The sequence below is a fragment of the Puma concolor genome, chromosome C2 (assembly GCF_028749965.1).
Source record: "Puma concolor isolate L17-30 chromosome C2, mPumCon1.1.hap2, whole genome shotgun sequence".
Lineage (NCBI taxonomy): Eukaryota > Metazoa > Chordata > Mammalia > Carnivora > Felidae > Puma > Puma concolor.
In genome coordinates, this window is record NC_141675.1 from 114220375 (window position 1) to 114242569 (window position 22195).

General features: G+C 33.3%; 1 protein-coding gene across 1 annotated transcript in view; it reads right to left on the reverse strand.

Annotated features, from left to right (window-relative positions):
* Positions 1 to 381: 381 nt before the first annotated feature.
* The window catches only part of ARL6 (ARF like GTPase 6), a 40927-nt gene continuing 19113 nt past the window's right edge, over positions 382 to 22195 (reverse strand). Inside the window, exons 6-8 of the mRNA XM_025913373.2 lie at positions 10326 to 10455; positions 6655 to 6710; positions 382 to 910 (exon numbers count right to left, since the gene is read on the reverse strand). Coding sequence (XP_025769158.1) covers positions 885 to 910; positions 6655 to 6710; positions 10326 to 10455 — 212 coding nt within the window. The 3' untranslated portion in view covers positions 382 to 884. The remainder of the gene's footprint in view (positions 911 to 6654; positions 6711 to 10325; positions 10456 to 22195) is intronic.

Below are 22195 nucleotides of genomic sequence, written 5' to 3' on the forward strand. Positions count from 1 at the left end.
GAAAGAAACAAGAAGTCCACTAAAATAATTATTGAAGAATTACACTAATTCATTTTTATACCTCTTAATATTAAAATGCAATATATTCATTTAGCCAATGAAATAAAGTTAGATACTATGTATGAAAAGGTCCTCAAATTCTCCCTCATTAAATTTTAAGTTCTCTAAAGATAAAGAATATACCTTATTTACCTTGTATCACCGTTGCCTAGGACAATGACAAACTAGAGTAGGTGCAGAGAGGTTCAATACGTAGTCACTGGATGGATAAATTCAGCTTCACTTGGTCTCAGATAATTTACAAATGCTTGACATTAAAACACTAAATATTAAGTTAACACAGCATTAATCTTTTCAGCATAAACAAAGCACACTAGTTGGTATATTGCATATAATGTTTTATTGACAGTGACATATAGTAAAAATTTTATGTATATATTAATTACCCATGGTCCTTTATAAATAAAGTTCTTCCAAGCACAATCGTACTGCAAAGTCATATCGTAAACTAAATTTTTAGAAGACAATTTAAAAAATAAAATGCATTAAAGATATTATAAATCATGATGAGATATTGAGATGGCTTATAACTCTGACTTTAAACATTCTAATTACAATCAAATGTAGACCTTTACCAAGAAGTTGGTAATTCTGTGGAAAGAGCCCTTCTGGGGAAAGATTCAATTTTAATATAATTAATGGTCAGAATAGCATACCTGCAGTCCTATGTTCTTAAAAAGCTCATTCAGAGTCCATAAATGCAAGCAGAAGATTATAAAGTATTCTTAGATGCACAAACATCTTTTAAAAATTTGAAGTATTCAGTTTGCCTTAAGATACATTCCTTGAATTGAAAATTGTTGAAGTTTCCAAATACTATCTTTTCAGGTCTTCACAGCCTGGATCTGATCTGATAATAAAAACCAAATAAAAAATTATCAGTCTCCACAGGCAAGATCCATTTTCTAAAGTAATCCAAATAAATCTATAAAAACACTGTAGAAATGTATGCACACACCAGTTTTTTTAAAAGCACAAACATACTGTAGTTTTTGTTTTTGTCACTGTACATACACATAGTTAAGAGTCAACTAGTTCTCTAAGGCTTGTATGAAAACTAGGAGTCCCTTGCCTCATTTCTTCTTTCTCTCAAGTAACTGCTTCTAACTCCCTGTTAGGAGATTTAGCTCTGTATCTCTAAATATACTTTTATTCTTCTTCTTAAAATATCAGTTCCTTCAATGTAATATGAGGCTTCAGTTCTCACATACTTCTCTACCCTGCTCCTCTGCAACCCTCATTATACTTCCATTACTCCCATTTTTCTACCATATTAACATAGTCATCAGTATGACTAGGTAAATGCTATTAACAACTGAGACAGGTTGTACCCCCTTCCCTGTTACTCTTTCTTTTTTACATTTTGTTTCCTCCATTTTAATAATTGTTCCTCATTCTCCAACCCTGCCTATCTGCTTAATTTTTTAAAGTACTTAACATAAATTCAATCCCACTACTCCCACACTGTTTAAGTGTGGAGTAATGAAACACCATTACATAGCCTATGAATTTCATTCGTATTATGAAATTATTTTGAATTACATAGCCTATGAATTTCACTTTCTTGAAGAAATCTTAGAGTCTTCCAAAACTCTAATCTGGACAAGTTGTTCTCTATGCTTGCCCAGTTATCTTGATATGAGATCTTTCATTATCATTCTAGGATTTCATTATCTTTCATTATCATCCTGAGGATCCATCCCACATACTCTTATTCCTGTTTCGTGGTCTCTTATTTTCTCATCTTGGTTTATTCCCTTGTTTTTTAAGAGTATATCTCTCAATGGCCGCCTCAGTAAGAAGTACAGAGGTACATTCTTGAGACTGTGCATGGCTGAATATGTCTTAATGCTACAATCACAATACAATGATACTGCCTGAGCATATAGTTCTTTTATTTTCCCCTTGGACTTTTCCAGGCATTGCCCAATATTTCACAGCTTCCAAATGTTGATGTTTACAAGTCTGATGCTATTTCTGCTTCCTTATCCTTTACATGAAACTTCTTATTTTCTTCCCAGGAAGCTGGTAGGATCTTCCATTGTCTTCAGTGTCGAAATTAAGTAATGATGAGCCTTGGTGTGGGAATATTTTCATTCACTGCATTGGGCTCTCAAGAGGCCTTTGAACTAAAAACTCATCATTTAGTTCTAGAAAATACTGTTTGGTGATTTATTTGATGATTTTTCTCCCTCTTTCTTCTCCCTTTGTTCATTCTAAAACTCCTATTATTTGGATATGGAGCCTTTTTTTTTCTTTCCGATATTTTTTATCTTTTTGCTTTACTTTCTGAGAGAACGCTTCTATTTTATCTTCTTTTTATTGACTTTTCAATTTCTTCTAATATTTTCCAAAAACTTGTTTTTTTTTTTTCCTTTGGTCCTTTTCAAGTAGTATCCTGGTCATAGTCATGAAAGTAATACCCTTCCTTATCCCTTTGAGGATACTCTAATACATTTTTTGAAATGTTTTCCCTAAATAAAAAGTAATACCTTTTCTTATCCCTTTGAGGATAGTCTAATAGTTTTTTGAAATGTTCTCCTGGGACACCTGGGTGGCTCAGTTGGTTAGGTGTCTGACTTCGGCTCAGGTCATGATCTCTCAGTCCGTGAGTTCTAGCCTGACATAGGGCTCTGTGCTCACAGCTCAGAGTCTGGAGCCTGCTTTGGATTCTGTGTCTCCCTCTCTCTCTGCCCTTACCCTACTCGTGCTCTGCTCTCTCTCTCTCTCAAAAACAAATAAATCTTTAAAAAAAATTAAATTCTACTTCCACCGATCTGTTTTTTGTTTGTTAATGTTCCATAACTTAAAATGTTTAGGTCCTCAAATGCCTGGTGATCCTTTGTCATCTTCTCATAAGTATGAGTGAACACTATAAAGCTGACTGAAGTTTCAATATGTGTGTGAGGCTTGTCAAATGTGGTCTTTATTCTAGTGTAGCTAGCTAAGCCATTTTCTTGGAAATCTTTGATGTTAATACTTGTAGGTCTTTCTCTGGCTGGTCTTATTCCTCAAAGATGACTTTTTATATCCTGCCTACTGCTGGTGTCTACTGGGAGAAGTAGGAGAAGGAAGAAGAGGATTACAATATTTGGTATCACTCCTCATTTTCAGATCAGCTCTGCCACACGGAGTTGTGCTTGGTGTTCCCCAGTCAAGATATTGTTTGACTCTCTGCAAGAATGAACCTTCAGTCTTTTGTGGGGGCAAGAAAATGTAACTGTTTTCTCTTTTCAGCCTCACCTCATCCTTAGTTCCACTTTCCATCAATAAGCCTTTGAGGGGATCTGAAAAGTAAATTGGGATGCTTTCCAGCTGTCCTCAGTGCTAGTTCAGAATTCACCTTTCTCAGGTCTGTTAGGTCATTCAACATGCATCAGGCATCCAGTTTTCAAAATTTGGTTGACATCTTTGTCACTTCCAGTTTTTTGCCCTTGTGGGTTAATGTCTTTAAACAAAAGTCCCCTTTCTGTTAGTGAGATTTGAGAAGGGGAAGAAACTAAGTATGTGTTCATTCCTCCATCTTTCATGGGAATACCCATATGCATAGTTTATAAAAGTCTTATATTAAAAGTTTGGAAGCATTAACTTTTCAATACAGATAAAGTGATAAAATGAGTACATTTCATTAGTCATGTGGAAAAATTTCTTTTTATAAATATCTCATTTGAAAGTGTCAGAGCTAGAAAACAACTGATACCTCTGCAATGGTTTCTATATATTCTTTGATGGTTTTAAAAAATACTTCATAGTCTACTTAGGAGTTCTTGTCTTTGGGCTGTAATACATATGTAATTATCGAGAATCCTTCCAAAAGAGAATGGAATCATGGCACAAAATATGTCATTTAATATTTTACTCAAAACTTTTCAACCTTAAAATAATAACATTAAAGTGTTCATTAAAATGAACCAGAGGCTTTCTTGCTTATCATGCTAAGAAATTTCAGAATTCTGGAAGCAAAATGAAGAGATATAAATGCAGAATATCTATCCTTCACAGTTAAATTTACATAAAAATAAGTTTGGCTAATAAATTAACAGCTATAGGCACAGACTAGTCTCCAATATTAACTGCTACCTAATTTGCAAAATAGGTTTTTACCTCTTTTTAAATCCAGAGAGATAGTAGGAGAATCAAAAGGTAATAAGCTATTTACTATCATACAGGAAAGATGAAAAAAAGAATCTCCTATTCATAACCAAGCTGATTACAATTTTTTTTTTAATTTTTTAATGTTTTTATTTAATTTTGAGACAGAGAGAGACAGGGCATGAACAGGGGAGGGGCAGAGAGAGAGGGAGACACAGAATCTGAAGCAGGCTCCAGGCTCTGAGCTGTCAGCACAGAGCCTGACACGGGGCTCGAACTCATGGATTGTGAGATCACGACCTGAGCTGAAGTCAGACGTTCAACCAACTGAGCCACCCAGGAGCCCCATACAATTTTTAATCTAGGTATTAAGTTTCTTCCTCTCATAAATAGAGAGTAGTTAGGTGAAAGGGTAAATTTAACATTCATTGGTTTTTTTCTTATGCTAGGCACTTTAACAGAGTGTTTCATTTAACCCATACAATTTTTGACTTTTATTTTTTAATTGTATAGATGACAAAATTATATTCACAAGAAAATAATATAAGATTGTTAATAATTAGTTAATAAGTAGTAGAATAAATCTGCTAGACTCAAAAGCCCAAATGCTTTTCATTACTATTCATGCTCCCTACATACAATAGGGAAACTGCCCACAGAAAACTGCTATAAATGTTACATAAAATAATACGGTAACACAAAGACATAATACTATTTCCAATAGTGTATTCTCCGTACAAAAAGGGAGGTAAGATGCAAAGATTATGAATCAGAAAAATCAAAGATGCAAAAATTAGGTAATTAGACCAGAGTTGGCAAGTGGCACTGCGATGTTGGATCGTTACTGACACCTAGTGGCCTCATTATTGCAGACAATATAAACCGGAAAAAAAAAAAAAAAAAAAAGAACTATAATTTATCAACCTGTTTTCAGTACTATGATTTTATGAGCAATAGTAGGGTTTCTCTCTGTGCTATAACTTCACTGTGAGCAATAAGCACTTGTAAAGTAAGAAATCAAGGCTGAAAACATGCTTCTGGCGTCTTCTGTAGAATGTTGCTCTGTAATCTGTTTTACGTGGGAATCAGTCCCATTAAATCATCAGAAGTGTAAACCACTTCTTTATCGCAATCTAAGAAACTAAGTTGGTGTGTTCACAGAAAAATTCCAGTTATTCTGCAAACCATGAGAGGTTCTCAATTATGTTTACTTAATTGTAAAATATGACTATAATATTCTTTGTAGTTTAATGGTAAATGTCATGATGTCTACACAAATACAAGACAGAAAAAAAGACAGTCTGTGCACATTACTTAATACCATACTTTACTAATAACACATAAAAATATATATCAGATGTACATTTAGTACTCTGAACCAGAGAAAGGTCTCTTTCGGTATGGGCAAGCAGCCTATTAGATTCATGAGGACATGAATAAGAGAAAACAAAATTACACATAACTGGTATTAAAGGGTTAGTGTAGAAGAAATTAAATTTATAGCCACAAGACTACAACTAGAATTAAGAATATTTTGTCATTCACCCTTGCTCAGGGCAGGGAGATTCCTGATAGGAATAATCCTCAGCTCTACTCACAAATGGACAATTTTTGGCCTGACTCTCAGGGTCCCGTAATAAAAAAGACCTACAAAACTTGGTTTTATTCACACCCATTGCTCTGCGTGGGTCACTTCTTTAAGCCATTCCTGTGGTTAGTAAACAATGTAATCTTAGAGGAAATGCTAGATGTTAATTTATTCCTTCATACAGTAAGCCTGTACCAACCTATGACAGCTATTTTGATGAATAACAAAATTGCAATATATAAAACATCAATACAATACCAGTATTTATAACACTAAATGAGTATTAAAAATTGTGTAAGGGTGCCTGGGCGGTTAAGTGTCTGACTCCTGATTTCAGCTCAGGTCATGATCTCACAGGTTCGTGAGTTCAAGCCCCATGTCAGGCTCTGCGCTGACACTGCAGAGCCTGCTTGGGATTCTCTTGTCTCTCTCTCTCTGCCCTCCCCACCTCAAAAATAAATAAAAATAAAAAAAAAAGTTGTATAAACATGCTATGTATAAATGGAGCTATACATAGAATTCAGCATGATTCTTAAAAGATATATGCCATGCAAACTTACTTTTTAAATATTGACAGTAAGACCTAAAATTTGTCCCAAATTTCAAGTGTGCTTCTATTACTAGATATGATAGAAATTTGTTGCCATAAATTATAATTATTTTCTAGAGTTATCATATATATTGAATTGTAAAGATGCAAATACTTTATTTAAATAAACCCTTTAGAAAAATGTAATAGAAGTAAATGTAGCAAGGTACTGGATACTTACTGTATTGTTTTTTCTGACAGCAGAAATAAATGGAAACAAGAGGGAGAAAGGCTATGATATAACAAAAATGAAATGTAAAAGGAGGAAAAAAATGTGAATGGAATGGAAATAAAGGCTGAAAATGCACAGTGTTTTGTGATGTACCTTGAAGCCAGTCTACACCTTCTTGCAATCCTTCTCCTTTTATGGCGTCACTAGCACTGAAATAAAATCCATAAGAAACATATCCATTTCACTACATCATAGAACATAAGAATAAATAATTATAATTTTGCTATATGGCAAATTATTATATTCTAGTAACATATCTGAGCAAAGCTGGTTAAGCACTGAAACTGAATATACACAGGAAATAAAAGTCTAAGTGCTCAGGAAGAAGACATGATAAAATTATTCATAATTTATATAGACATTTGAAAAAGTATATCACTAAAAAATTATTATTCTACTTTGCCCAGTCCTAGTGACTCAAGAGCATTTATTTATTAGAAATGTTTGACTTCGGTTACAATTTAGCCACATGATGGAGTGGCTTTATTTGAAATGGAATTTGGTATCTGTAAGGTATAAACCTATGATTATAACTTTGGTAAAGTGGCAGAATAAAAAAATCTCAGATTTCAACCATACTCTTATACCTACTGGCTTCAGGAACCTGGATTGATTACTTAACTCTCTGTCTCAGTTTTAGCATCTATAAAATGATGGTAAATTGACTAACATAATAAAAGGCAGAGGATTTTTATAGTATCAGATCACCTTTTTCAAAGACATGGACTGACAGCATTTAGTATAAACAATTAGATTTTCTGAATGATTAGGGTTCCTTTTAACTGTGCTGAAGCAAGATTTAAAAATGTACCTAACTACCTAAAATAATTAGATGCTAATAAAATCAGAAATTACTTCCAAGGCATTACTTATTAGATTACAAATATGACTTATCATAGAATTATTTTTTAAATAGAAAGAAACCAACAGCATTGATACATAATTATTCAAAGCAAATTATAAATTATCCGTATCAGTAGCAAAACATCAGTAACTGAAATGCTTAAATCAAGAAAGATCAGTGTATTGATTTTTATCACACATCTATGGTCCCAAACAAGACTATAGTCCCAACCAAACAAATAATACAATGGAAAAACTTTCCCCCTTTACTGGAGATGTTAATACTGTACTAAAAACCTTGCATCTTTTCCTAATAATTCCCAAATGTATGAACTCTACCTCTCCTTTTGAACACGTCATCAGGTCTATAACTAGAAAAAAAGCCAAAGTTTTTACCATGTCTTACAAGGCCCAATGGGATATGGTCCCTAGCTATTTCTCAATGGCCCCATCTCCTATAATTTCCCCCTAGATTTCTGTTCCAGCCAGCCTGGACTTCTTGCTATTCCTGGAACACACCAGGCACATTCTCACCTAAGAGACTTTTCACTTGGCTGGTCTCTCTGTCTGGAAAGCTATTCCTCCAAGCCTTCGCATGAATTGCACCCTGACTTCAATTAGATCTCGCAGAAAGAGCACTTTTTATTATTCTCTCTCTTATTATCCTACTTTACTTTTCTTCATCCTTCCAGCCGACATTTTATATACTTATTTATCTGTTTCGTTATCTGTTGCCCTCAAAAGAGAGTAAATAAGCAAATACATATTGTGCCAGGGACTTAGTCAAAGAACACACAAGAAGAATATTAACAAAATCAGACCCTGAAAATCAGAGTTGTTTAGTACAACGATGAAAACCAATAATTAAACCACAGAATTTTCCTATAATTTTCCAGGCTATGTTTCTCTATAATCTCTTGTTTATTGCCCAGTAAATTTACTTGTACCTAAGGCAAGAGAGATACAATATTTTATCTCCGTATTATTGTTACCTTTATCTGTAAAAGGGGAAATAAAAATAACTGTATTTTCAATTTTTTACATGCTTTAAAGAAAATAGCAAAAAATAAAAAAAAAACTTAACAAATGAAACACTAATTAGAACTTAGTGAGATATTTTTTGAATTAAGAAGCCAATATTATAGACAAATTTCTTCTGTAAGTTATATAGAAAATATAGAAGCAGGCAATATAATACTCCACATCATTACAATGTCAGGATGTTACTTTTTCTCTCAGTGAGAAATATTTAGGTGTCACAACTGAATAAATAAATCTATTAAAATTCAATCACTGATTATTTTAAGTAGAAAGATTTTTTCCATTTGCAAAGTAAATTTCTATTCCAAAATTAAAAGTAGGACTATATCTTTTACTAATTTAGACACAGATTTCTTAATGTACTTCCTATCAAAACAGTCCCAACACTTAATACAATGCAAAAATTAAAAATTATTTTACTTTAGATATTATCAATTTAGGTATGATTTAAAGAAATACAATGTTTCTAGCTTAAGATATTTCTTTACCTAAAATCCCTCTTTTCTTTACCAACCAAATACCACAGAACCTCAAATCCAACTCAAAAGACATTTAGTAAAATTGATTCTCCCTCTGATTTCAAAGTAAGGAGGGTTTTACTCAAGATATGCAGTGTTTTGCTCCTGGGTAGAGATGCTGTTGGCCCTGAGTACTGAGGCATTTTAAGGGCTTTTTCAAGCTCTCTTTTATACTATTCCTTTTTCAGAATGAAGGTTAGTTCTAAAATATCTTTTCTGAGCTCTACTGTCTCCTTGTTCATACTCTGTTTCTCCTTCTAGAGGCAGTAGATTTCTCTGCCTCTGTTAGGCCTTTCTCTATAAAAACCTTCTTTAAAAAAAGGGAAACTGGAAAGAGAAGGACATCTTGCAGTAGGAGAAGGTAGGTGGGTGGACAGAAGGAAGCTTAAATTAATGTAAGGCCGGCACTAAAACACTAATATATCACTTCCGGTAATCCTTATTGGAATATTTTGGAGGAAAGACACACTGGAGTTAAATGTATCAATAAGAAACCGCCTTCCAAATAAACGCTGAATAATAATGTCAGATACTAATTATTGCAGAGTTCAATTTTATTAGTATGTCCAAATGAAATTATTATTCCCATTTCTATATACTCATATAAACCAAAATTTGTTGTGTACATACTAAGTACCTGGCACTATTATTATTCTAGGGGTTACAGAGTGAATAAAACTGATAAAATCCAAGCTCTCATGGTGCTAATGCACTAGTATGAGAAGATGGACTATAAAAGAAGCAATACCCAGATAAGACATTGCAATAGAAATATAAAGCAAAGTGTGAAAAAACAAGGTACAGAGGTAAGATATAGTAATATTCTGGAAGGTTATCAGGAGGGGTCTCTCTCCTGAAGGAGGTATAATAGCAAGTCAGGAAAATTATTTTGGATAAAAGGAGTAACACGTGCAAATGTTCTTATGGGATTGTAGATGGCTGATACAATGTGCAGAAGGAAATCAGTGTGGTTGAAATGGGGTGAGTAAGTGGGCTAAATTATTCTTTTAAAGAGTCGTTTATATTTTTCTATCCCTAAAAAGATTTTAAAAGTTTTTTTTTTTTTTTCTAAGACTTACTTACTTAAATAATCTCTACACCCAAAGTGGGACTCAAACTCACAACCCCAAGATGAAGAATCACATGCTCCACCAACTGAGCTAGCCGGGTGCCCCAAGATTTGAAAATATTTTAACAATAATATATTCATGAGCACTTGCACTGACACAATTCTATACAACAAAATCCCTAGCTTATATCCTATCATGTTACATCACTTACACGATAAGCTTGGCAAAGAAAAATTGAAGCTCAGAGATTTTTTTTAGAATGATAAAATGAAAAGTAAATATAAAACTTTACCAAATGTGCCATGGTTTATCTTTGATGTTCTCTAAACACAGCAGTTGAGACACTTTTACAGATGTTACTGAATCTCTAAGATCCATTTTGTTTGCAAAGAATAAGATTGGTATTCGGCGGTGCTTAATATCTAAAAGAGAAAATAAAACGATCATCACACCTCCAGCTTTTTGGTCCTTCCCCCCAAATTCTTAAAACTAAAATTCACTAAAAATGTTTTCCAACCTCTTCTTTCTATATCGAACATACACAAACATTTGAAGACATGTACTGTCAGGCATGTATTTGAATGATAGGAGAATTAAAAACAAACAAACAAACAAAAAACCTTTCTTTTTAAGACTACCTGCCCTCTGGTTGGAGTTTTAAAACAAAGATGAGTGAGGTGGGAGTTGGGGCTCGTTAAGCAGCTACTGAGCAGCACCTGCAAAGGGGTTAAATATTTTGTTTTTATTGTCAGTAGAAAGGAGGCAAACTTCAATGAAGTAGAAGATAAACTAGATCTTGATTTTAGATTTTAGTCACAGTTTTCAGGTAACAAGCTGGATATTTTAACAAGATATTTTTTTACCTTGTTACAATTTTGGAAATATTTTCAGTTTTGAATAGATAACACCTTTAAATAGTTCAAAATTCAGAAGACACAACATGGTATACAGCAAAAGAATCTCCCTCCCACCTGTCCCAGGCTATTCACTTGTCCTCTCTAGAAGAGTTAACCCATATTACCTATTTCTTGGCATCTTTGTAGAAATATTTGCAAACAATTATTATACATTATTCTTGATACAGATAGTAGCAGACTATTCAGTTTTATATATTTTGCTTTTCACTTAATTTCATATCTTGAAGACCATCCCATATCAGTACATAATGAGCAGTGTCTTCACTACTTTAACAGTTGCAGAATACTGTCTGTTAGTACTATGTGCCATAATTTGTATAATCTGTTCCCAGTGAGATATATTTGTGTTGTTGCCAATTTTTAAAACTATAAACAATGCTGAAATGAATAAAAGTGTACACAGCAAATTTTGCACATGAGCCAGCATGTTTATAGGTTAAATATGAGAAGTAGAGTTGCTGGTGAAAGGATACGTAAATTGCCATTTTGACAGTGATTACTGAAAGGCTTTCCCTTAAAAATTGTATCAATTTATACTTCAACAACAATGGATAAGAATTAATGTTTCCAGTGCCCTTGCCACAAGAGTGTTATCAAACTTGTTGATCTTTTCTATATGACAGGGGATAGGTAAAAGTACTATCAGAATATGTTTACTTTGTTTTGAGAAAGGTCAAGAATTTTTCTATATATTCAAAGGATATTTCTATTTCATCTTTTATGAACTATCTTACCCTATTCTTTCCCCATTTTTCAGGTAAGTTTTTATTTTCTTATTGATTTGTAGGAACACAACAAGTAGTAAGGGAAAAAGTCCTCTAGCTATGATATAAACTGCAAATATTTCCCCTTGCTTGACATTTGCCTTTGACTTCTCATGGTTTCTTCTAAGTGAAAACTTTTTAAATAGTAAAATTCATCAATCTTTTCTTTTAGGATTCTGGGTTCTGTGTTATAGTTAGAAAGGTCTCCTCTTGCCCTGTAATTTTTATTTATTTTATTTATTTTATTATTTTTTTATTTTATTTTATTTTATTTTATTTTATTTTATTTTATTTTATTTTATTTTATTTTATTTTACTTTACTTTATTTATTTTTTGCCCTGTAATTATTTTAAACTTCTCCCATACTTCTCCCATAGTTTCTTCTACTGCTGTAAAGCTGTGATTTTTACATTTAAATATTTAGTCCAGCTAGAATTTACCCTGGAACAGAGAATGTCAGAATGGATAAAAAGAAGTTAGACATATCTATATGATGTTTACAAGAAACACACTTGGAACATAAGGACACAAACAAGCTGGGAGGAAAAGGATAGAAAAACATTATGCACACATGTAAATGTAAGAAAACGCACATGGCTACACTACTATCAGAAAAAGTAGTGTTCGGGGTGCCTGGGTGGCTCAGTCGGTTAAGCGGCCGACTTTGGCTCAGGTCATGATCTCAAGGTCAGTGAGTTCAAGCCCCGCGTTGGGCTCTGTGCTGACAGCTCAGAGCCTGGAGCCTGTTTCAGATTCTGTGTCTCCCTCTCTCTGACCCTCCCCCGTTCATGCTCTGTCTCTCTCTGTCTCAAAAATAAATAAATGTTAAAAAAAAAAAGATTAAAAAAAAAAAGTAGTGTTCAAGATGAAGGGTATTAAAGAAAAAGACCACATTTTTTGGTTATTGTTGTTCTCCGTGCAGTTTACTTTATGTCAGTGTTTTTTTTTTTTTTTTTTTTTTTTTTTTTTTTTTTTTAAAGTTTATTTATTTTTGGGACAGAGAGAGACAGAGCATGAACGGGGGAGGGGCAGAGAGAGAAAGGGAGACACAGAGTCGGAAACAGGCTCCAGGCTCTGAGCCCTCAGCCCAGAGCCTGACGCGGGGCTCGAACTCACGGACCGCGAGATCGTGACCTGGCTGAAGTCGGACGCTTAACCGACTGCGCCACCCAGGCGCCCCTATGTCAGTGTTTTTTAAGTTTTTGTTTAAATTTGTTAATTAATATACAGTGAAATATCAGTTTCAGGTGTACAATACAGTGATACCACACTTCATACATCACCTGGTTCTCATCACAAGTATACTCCTTAATCCTTATCACTTATTTAACCCATCCCCCCTACCTCCCTTCTGGTAACTATCAGTTTGTTCTTTATAGTTAAGAGTCTGTTTCTTAGTTTGCCCCTCTCTCTCTGAAAAATGCAGGCATTTAAAAATTATAAAAGTGTCGATCGTTTACTCAAGAGGGCAAAACAATATTAAATGCATATGTATCTAATAAATAAGCTTCCAAATATATAATGCAAACTTTGACAGTATTAAAGGGAAATATAAAGAAATCCACAATCATAGGTGGATACTTCAAGGCCCCTCTCTCAGAAATTGATAGAATAGACAAAAAAGATCACTAAGAATGTATAAGATGTGAACACTATCTATCAACTGACATTTACAGACCCTTCACCCAACAACAGCAAAATACATATTTTACTTAATTGCAGATGGAAGAGTCACCAAGCTAGACCATATATGTTGGGCCATATATTCCTAAGGATGAAATCATACAGAATATGTTATTCCATCAAATGGAATTAAGTTAGAAATCAATAACAAAAAGAAACCTCAAAAATTCTCAAATATTTGGGAAATTAAATATAATTTATATTTATATATTTTATATTTATATTATATATAATATAATATTATATATTTACATATATAATATATATAATATATATTTACATATATAATATATATAATATATATTATATATATTATATGTTATATATATTTATATACTATATTATATAAATATATATAACATATATTTATATAATATAATATATATATTTATATTATATATTATAAATATATATTATTATATTTATATATTTTAATATATTTATATATTAAATATAATTTATATTTATATATTTATATTTATATTATATTAAATATAATAAATAATCTAAGGGTCAAAAAAGAATTCACAAGGTAAGTTAGAAAATACTTTAAATAATAAAACAAACATATCAAAATTTGGGACATGTAGGGATGCCTGGCTGGCTCAGTCTATTGAGCATCCAACTCTTAGTTTTGGCTCAGGTCATGATCTCACAGTTTGTGGGTTCGAGCCCTGAATCAGGCTCTGGGCAGACCTGACTCAGCTTCAGATTCTCTCTCTCTCTCTGTCCCTCACCTACTTTCTCTTTCTTTCAAAATAAATAAATAAACTTAAAAAAATTGTTTCCAACTGAAAAAGGTAATAAACACTGAAATACAATGTAAGTATAGAATTTTCATAATAAAACAAAGAGCAAAAATTAACAAAAATTTTAAAAAGACAAACCATCAGAGGAAATTAACAAAGCCAGAGTTCTTAAAAAGTTAATATAATCAATATACTCTTTAAAAGATTGAGCAAGAAAAAACTGAGGAAACATAAATTATCAATATCAGAAATGAAGGAAAATACATAGATCTTATAGACATTAAAAGGATAGTGAGAGGATATTATAAACAGTTTTATGCCAGTAAACCTGACAATGTAGATAAATTTAAAAATATGGTCGTAAATTACCAAAAGTGACCCAAGGAGAAATACAAAACTCTAACAGATTTATATCATTTTAGGAAATTTAACTCATAATTCATAGTCTCCCTACTCCCTGACACTCCTTGCAAACACACAAAATCCCAACCCAGATGACTTCATTGGTATATTCTATCTAACACTTAGGGAAGAAATAATACCAACTCTATCCAAACCAAAAAATAAAATAAAAAGAGAAAGAGTAAATACTTTCTAACCCATTTTATGAGGCCTCTATAACCTTGATGACTAGAGCATTTTAAGAAAGGTATAAACCAAAAAACCTCATGAGCACAAAAACAAAAATCTTTAGTAAAATGTCAGCAAATCCAATTCAATGATATATAAAGAGGTTAATAATCAATGGTCAAATGAGGTTTAATCCAGAAACGTAAGTTTGGTTTAATATATGTGAATCATACTATCATTGCAATAGATGTAGAAAAAGCATTTGGTAAACTATAACATGAGTTTATGATGGAACCTTTTGGAAAATTAGGAATAACAGAAAATTTCCTTGACCTAATAAGGAAAGATATAAGCAAACCCTACTGAGCAGCATACTTAATGATAAAATGTTGGATGCAAAGAATGGGAGTAAGACACAGAAACAACATAAGTGTCTATCAATGGATGAATGACAAAGTTAGTGAATAACATAAGCTTGAACTATGCAGGTCCACTTATACATGCCTTTTTTTTTTTCAATAAATATATTGAAAATTTTTTGGAGATTCGCCAACAATTTGCAAAAATCTGTAAACAAATCATGTAGCCCAGAAACATAGAAGAAAAATTAAGAAAAGGTTAGGTATCTCATGAATGAATAAGATACATATAGATACAAGATGAATTTATCATTTAATATCATAAAAGATATACAAATTTATTATAAAAAGTTAAAATTCATCAAAATTTACATGTACATAGACCAAACATGGCAGCATTCAGTTAAGAGATATGCAAACAAATGTAAAGATGCAGTATTAATTCATAACTGCATAAAATTAACTGCAACACATACTGTATCACTGAGATAATTTCAAAGTCATCTCCTGCACCTATTGCAGTGAGCTTAAGTGTTGAAAGTATCTGTTTAAAATGCTATTTGACCCTAATCATCTCTATGTGAATTCTTCTCTCCAGTAAATCGTGTATCACAGTAAAAGTTATCTCTTACAGTTCTCACATATTTTTTCACCTTAGTTTGTGCAATACTGTAAACCTTGAGTTAAATGGCACCCATACAAAGTCCCACCAGTCATCCTGGAAGTGAAAGAAGCAAAGAAAAGTTATGACGTTACAAGAAAAAGTTGAATTGCTTGATATGTACCATAGATTGAGGTCTGAATCTGTGGATGCCTGACATTTCAAGGTAAATGATTCCAGTATAAGGACCAACATAAAAAAAAAAAGAAAAGGAAATTCATGAAGCCATTGCTGCAGTTATGCCAGCAGGCATGAAAACCTTGCACATTTCATGAAATACCTTTTCATCTTGTATTGAAAATGTAGCTTTTATGTGAGTGCAGGATTGCTATAAGAAAGGCATCCCTATAGACTCTAACATGATACAAGAAAAAGTGAAGTTATTATGTGAACATAAAGCAAAAGGAAAGTGGAGGATTTAGTGCTAATAAAAGATAGTCTGATGGGGCTCCTGGGTGGCTCAGTTGGTTGAGTGTCTGACTTCGGCTGAGGTCATGATCTTGCAGTCCATGAGTTCAAGCCCTGCGTCAGGCTCTGTGCTGACAGCTTGGAGCCTGGAGCCTGCTTCAAATTCTGTGTCTCCCTCTCTCTCTGCCCCTCCCCCACTCATGCTTGCTCTCTCTCTCGCTCTCTCTCTCTCTTCCTATCTCTCTCTGTCAAAAATAAATAAAAACATTAAAAATTTTTTTTAAAATAAAAGATGCCCTGATAATTTTAGAAAGAGATTTGGCTTGGGGCGCCTGGGTGGCGCAGTCGGTTAAGCGTCCGACTTCAGCCAGGTCACGATCTCGCGGTCCGTGAGTTCGAGCCCCGCGTCGGGCTCTGGGCTGATGGCTCAGAGCCTGGAGCCTGTTTCCGATTCTGTGTCTCCCTCTCTCTCTGCCCCTCCCCCGTTCATGCTCTGTCTCTCTCTGTTCCAAAAATAAATAAATGTTGAAAAAAAAAAAAAAAGAAAAAGAAAGAGATTTGGCTTAAAAAGTTATCAAGATAACAGGAGAAGTAGCTTCTGCCAACCAAAAGGTAGCAGACAGTCTCCAGATGCCATTAAGGAAATCATTGAGGAAAAAGGATATCCACCTGACCAGGTTTTTAATGCAGGTGAAAGTGCCCTATTTGGGGCGGGGGGGAGTCACAAAGGGCATTTATTAGTAAGGAAGAGTGGCAAGTACCAGGATTTAGGGCAGGAAGAAAGTAGGAAAAAGGTAAGACTTAACCATTTCTTTTTTTTTTTTTTTAATATTTTTTTTAGTGTTTTATTTATTTTTGAGACACAGAGAGACAGAACATGAGCAGAGGAGGAGCAGGGAGAGAGCAAGACACACAATCTTGCACAGAGCTGTGCTGACAGCTCTGAGCTGTCAGCACAGAGCCTGACGCGGGGCTGAACTCATGAACCACGAGGTCATGACCTGAGCTGAAGTCGGATGCTCAACCAACTGAGCCACCCAGGCGCCCCAAGACAACCATTTCTATTCAACATTGTACTGAAGGTCCTAGCCAGTGCAATAAGACAAGAAAAGGAATAAAAGACATAAAGACTAAAAAGGAAGAAGAATTTTTGTTGTTAACTTCATACATAGAAAATTCTAAGAAATCTAGAGAAAAATTACTAGAATCAGTATATTTAACGACCTCCCATAATATAAATCAATATTTTCACATACTAGCAATGAACCATTAGAATATGAAATAAAACAAACTATTTACAATAGCTTTGAAAATATAAAAAAAAAAAAACTTATGGTTAAGTTGAATGAATGATATGTAAGACCTACATAGAAAACTATAAAAGATAGACAAATTGAGAAAAGGATAAATACATGAAGTGACATACCATATCCATGAGTTGGAACATTCAATGTTAAGTCTAATGTTAAGATCTCAACTATCTCCAAATATGATCAAAATAAAATCCCAGCACAGTTTTACAAAATTAATAAGCTGATTTTAAACATTATTTAAAAATATAGAACACCTAAAACTACTAAAATCATTTTGAAGAAGTAGACCAGGATTAGAGGATTTATCCTGACTTCAAGATTTATTATACATCTATGGTAATAAAGACAATGCAAAAGTACATAAAAGGGATCAGGGGAACAGAATACAGAGTCCAGAAACAGACACACACATATACACAAATTATATTCAATAAGCACGAAAGTCAAATGATTTTGACAAGTAATTCAGCGAAAAAAATTTTTCCCCAACAAATGTATTTTGGGGTAATTGGATATCTGTAAAAAAAATGCAAAAATTAATTCAAGATGGGTCTCAGGCCTAAATATAAAAACAAAAACTATGAAGCTACTAGAAGAAAGCATAGGAGAACATGTTAGTAATCTTAAGGCAGTAGGCACAGATTTCTTAGAGAGGACATAAAAAGCTTGCATTAAAAGGAAAAAATGAAGGTTGATGGAGGGAGGTGAGTGGGAGATAGGCTAGATGGGTGATGGGTATTAAGAAAGGCACTTGTGATGAGCACTGGGTGTTGAATATAAGTGATGAATCACTGAATTCTACTCCTGAAACCAATATTGTACTGTATGTTAACTAAAATTGAAATTAAAAATAAAAATTGAAAAAATTGATAAATTAGACTTCACCAAAATTAGATAAATATGTTCATTAAAAGATACTGTGAAAATGGGACACCTGGGTGGCTTAGTTGGTTGAGTGTCCAACTCTTGATTGATTTTGGCTCAGGTCCTGATCTCACAGTGTGAAACTGGCCCTGCATTGGGCTCTGTGCTGGCAGTGTAGAGCTTGCTCAGGATTCTCTCTCTCTTCCTCTCTCTCTGTCCCCCACCTCTAGATAAACTTAAAAAAAATTAATGTGAAAAAAATAAACAGGTGAGCCACAGACTGGTAAGAAATCTTCAAAACACATATATTTGACAAAGGTATTCTATTTAGAATTTATAAAGAAATGTTAAAATTCAATAATAAGACAAACAACCAAATTAAACACATGGGCAAAAGATTTAAAAAGACATTTTACAAGAGAGGGGTGCATGGGTGACTCAGTCAGTTAAGCATCAGGCTCTTGATTTCAGCTCAGGTCATGATCTCATGGTTCGTAAGATCAAGCCCCACACTGGGCTCTGCGCTGACAGTGTGGAGCCTGCTTGGGATTCTCTCTCCCTCTCTCTCTGCCCCTCCCCTACTTGCACACACTCTCTATCAAAATAAATAAATATTTTTAAAAAGACATTTTACAAGAGAATGTACAAGAATGGTTAATAAAATATGCAAAAGTGATCAACATTTTTTTTTATTAAAAAAATTTTTTTTTAACGTTTATTTATTTTTGAGACAGAGAGAGACACAGCATGAATGGGGGAGGGTCAGAGAGAGGGAGACACAGAATCTGAAACAGTCTCCAGGCTCTGAGCTGTCAGCACAGAGCCCGACGCAGGGCTCAAACTCACGGACCGCGAGATCATGACCTGAGCTGAAGTCAGACGCTTAACCGACAGAGCCACCCAGGCGCCCCGATCAACATTTTTAATCATCAGTAAAATAGAAATTAAAAGCAAATGAGATCCTATTACACACCTCGTTGAAAGGCTAAAGTGAAAAAAATATATTATAACATCAATCATTGGAGAGGATGTAAAGAAACTGGAACTCTCATATATGTTGTTAAGAATGTAAAATAGTATGACCACTTTGAAAAATCAAGGGGCAGTTACTTTAAATATGACCCATATGTCTATCCTATGACTCAGCAGTATCATTCCTAGGAATTTTTCAAAGAGAAATGAAAACATGTCTACAAAAGTCTTTTATAAGAATGTTCATATCGGATTTATTCATAATAGCCCTAACCTAGAAACAGTCTAGATGTCAATCAACAGGATACTGGATAAACAAACTGTTGGATATTTACACAACAGAATGTTACATAGCAATAAAAAGGAATAAACAAGTGATATATAAAACAATATAGATGATTCTCCACACCATTATGCCAAATAAAAAAACTTACGCACAAAAATGTATGTGCTCCCCCTCCCCCATTTACATGAAACTGTAGAATAGACAAAATTAATCTGGTGACAGAAATCAGATTAGAAGTTCTCTGGTATGAAGTGAGGAGTATTGACTGGGAAGGAGGGTGAAAGAACTTACTGGGGTGATGAAAACGTTTCTTGATAGGCAGTGTAGTTACATGAGTGTATGCATTAGTCAAAATTAGTGAACTATATAATCAAGATCTAAGCATTTGACTATATACAACTTATACATCAATTTTAAAAAGTTCATATACAGGGTGACTGAATGGATAAAAAAAAAACAAGACCCATCTATACACTGCCTACAAGAGATTACTTCAGAATCTAAAGACACATACAAACCGAAAATGAGGGCATGGAAAAAGATTTCCCATGCAAATAGAAGCAAAAGAAAGCTGGGGTAGCAGTGCTTATGTCAGACAAAATAAATATTATTTTATTTATTTTCATTTTTCATTTTTTAAATATTTTTTATCTTGAAGTAATCTCTATACCCAACGTGGGTGTACAGTCTGAACTCATAACCATTAGATCAAGAGTTGCATACTTTACTCACAGAGGCAGCCAGGTGGCCCCAGATAAAATAGATATTAAACCAAAGATTATAAAAAAAATACATAGAAAAGCAATAAATAAGATAAAGAAATCAATCCAATAAGAGGATATAACAAGTGTAAATATCTATGCACCCAACACAGAAGCATCTAAATATACAAAGTAAATATTAATAAATATAAAGGGGAGAAATTGACAGTAATATAATAATAGTAGGGGACTTTAAGATCCCATTTACATCAATGGAAAGATCATTTAGACAGAAAGCCAATAAGGAACTTTGTTCAGTGGCACTGAACAACACATTAAACAGATGGATTTAACAGATATATACAGAATATTCCATCCTCAAACAGCAGAATACACATTTTTTTCAAGTAGACCTGGAATATTCTCCAAAACAGAACATGTTAGGTCACAAAATAAGTCTCAATAAACTTAAGAATACTCATATTATATCTTTTATGACCACAATGGTATGAAACGAGAAAACGAGGTAAGTTTATAGCAATACAGGCCTACATCAAGAAACAAACAAAAAATCTCAAACAATCTGATCCTTTATCTAAAAGAAATAGAAAAAGAACAACAAACAAAGCCCAAAGTTACTAGAAGGAGGAAATAAAGTTCTGGGTAGAAATAAATGAAATAGAGACTAAAAAACCAACACAAAAGATCATGAAACCAAGATAAACAAAACTGATAAATCTTTAGCCAAACTCATCAAGAGACAAAAAGACAGAAAGGACCCAAATAAGTACAATCAGAAATTAGAGAAGAACAGACACCACAAAAATGTCAAGGATTATGAGACTGCTATGAAAAATCATATGCCAACAAATTAGACAACCTGGAATAAATGGATTAATTTCCTATAAACATATAATCTTTCCAGACTGAATCAGGAAGAAATAGAAAATCTGAACAGATTGATTGCTTGTTAACAAAACTGAATAAAAAAAAAATCAAAAGACTACCAATAAACAAAAGTCCGAGACCAATGGGCTTCACAGGTGAATTCTATCAACATTTAAAGAAGAATTAATATCTATCCTTCTCAAACTATTCCAAATAGTAGAAGAGGAAGGAAACCTTCCAAATTCATGCTATAAGGCCAGCATTATTCTAATACCCAAACCAGAGAAAGACACTCTAAAAAAAAAATTACAGGCCACTATCTTTGATGAACACAGAGGCAAAAATCCTCAAGAAAATGTAGACAATCAAACTCAACAAAGGATAATACACCATAATCCAGTTGGGTTTATTCCAAGGACACAAGGATGTTTTAATATTAGCAAATAAATCAGTGTGATATACCTCATTAACAAAATGAAGGATACAAACCATATGATCATCTTAATAGATGGAGAAAAGCATTTGATAAAATACAACATCCATTTATGATAAAAACCCTCAACAAAGTGGGTTTAGAGGGAGAACACCTAAACATACTAAGGTCACATGAAAAACCCACAGCTAATATCATATTCAATGGTGAAAAACTGAACATCTTTCCTTTAAAATTAAAAACAAGACAATGAGATGCCTACTCTTGCCACTTTGATTCAGCATAGTATTGTGAGTCCTAGCCACAGCAATTAGACAACAAAAAGAAATAAAAGGTATCCAAACTGGCAGGGAAAAGTTAAACTGTCACTAACTATTTGCAAATGACATACTATATATGGTAAACCCAAAAGCTCCATCAAAAACTGTTGGAAACCAATAAATGAATTCAATAAAGTTGCAGGAGGCAAATTAATATACAAAATTTTGCTATATATTTGTTATACATATACACAAAAATCTGTAACACATATTGCATTTTAATATACAAAATCCTTAACCAAGGAGGTGAAACTTATACTTTGAAATCTGTAA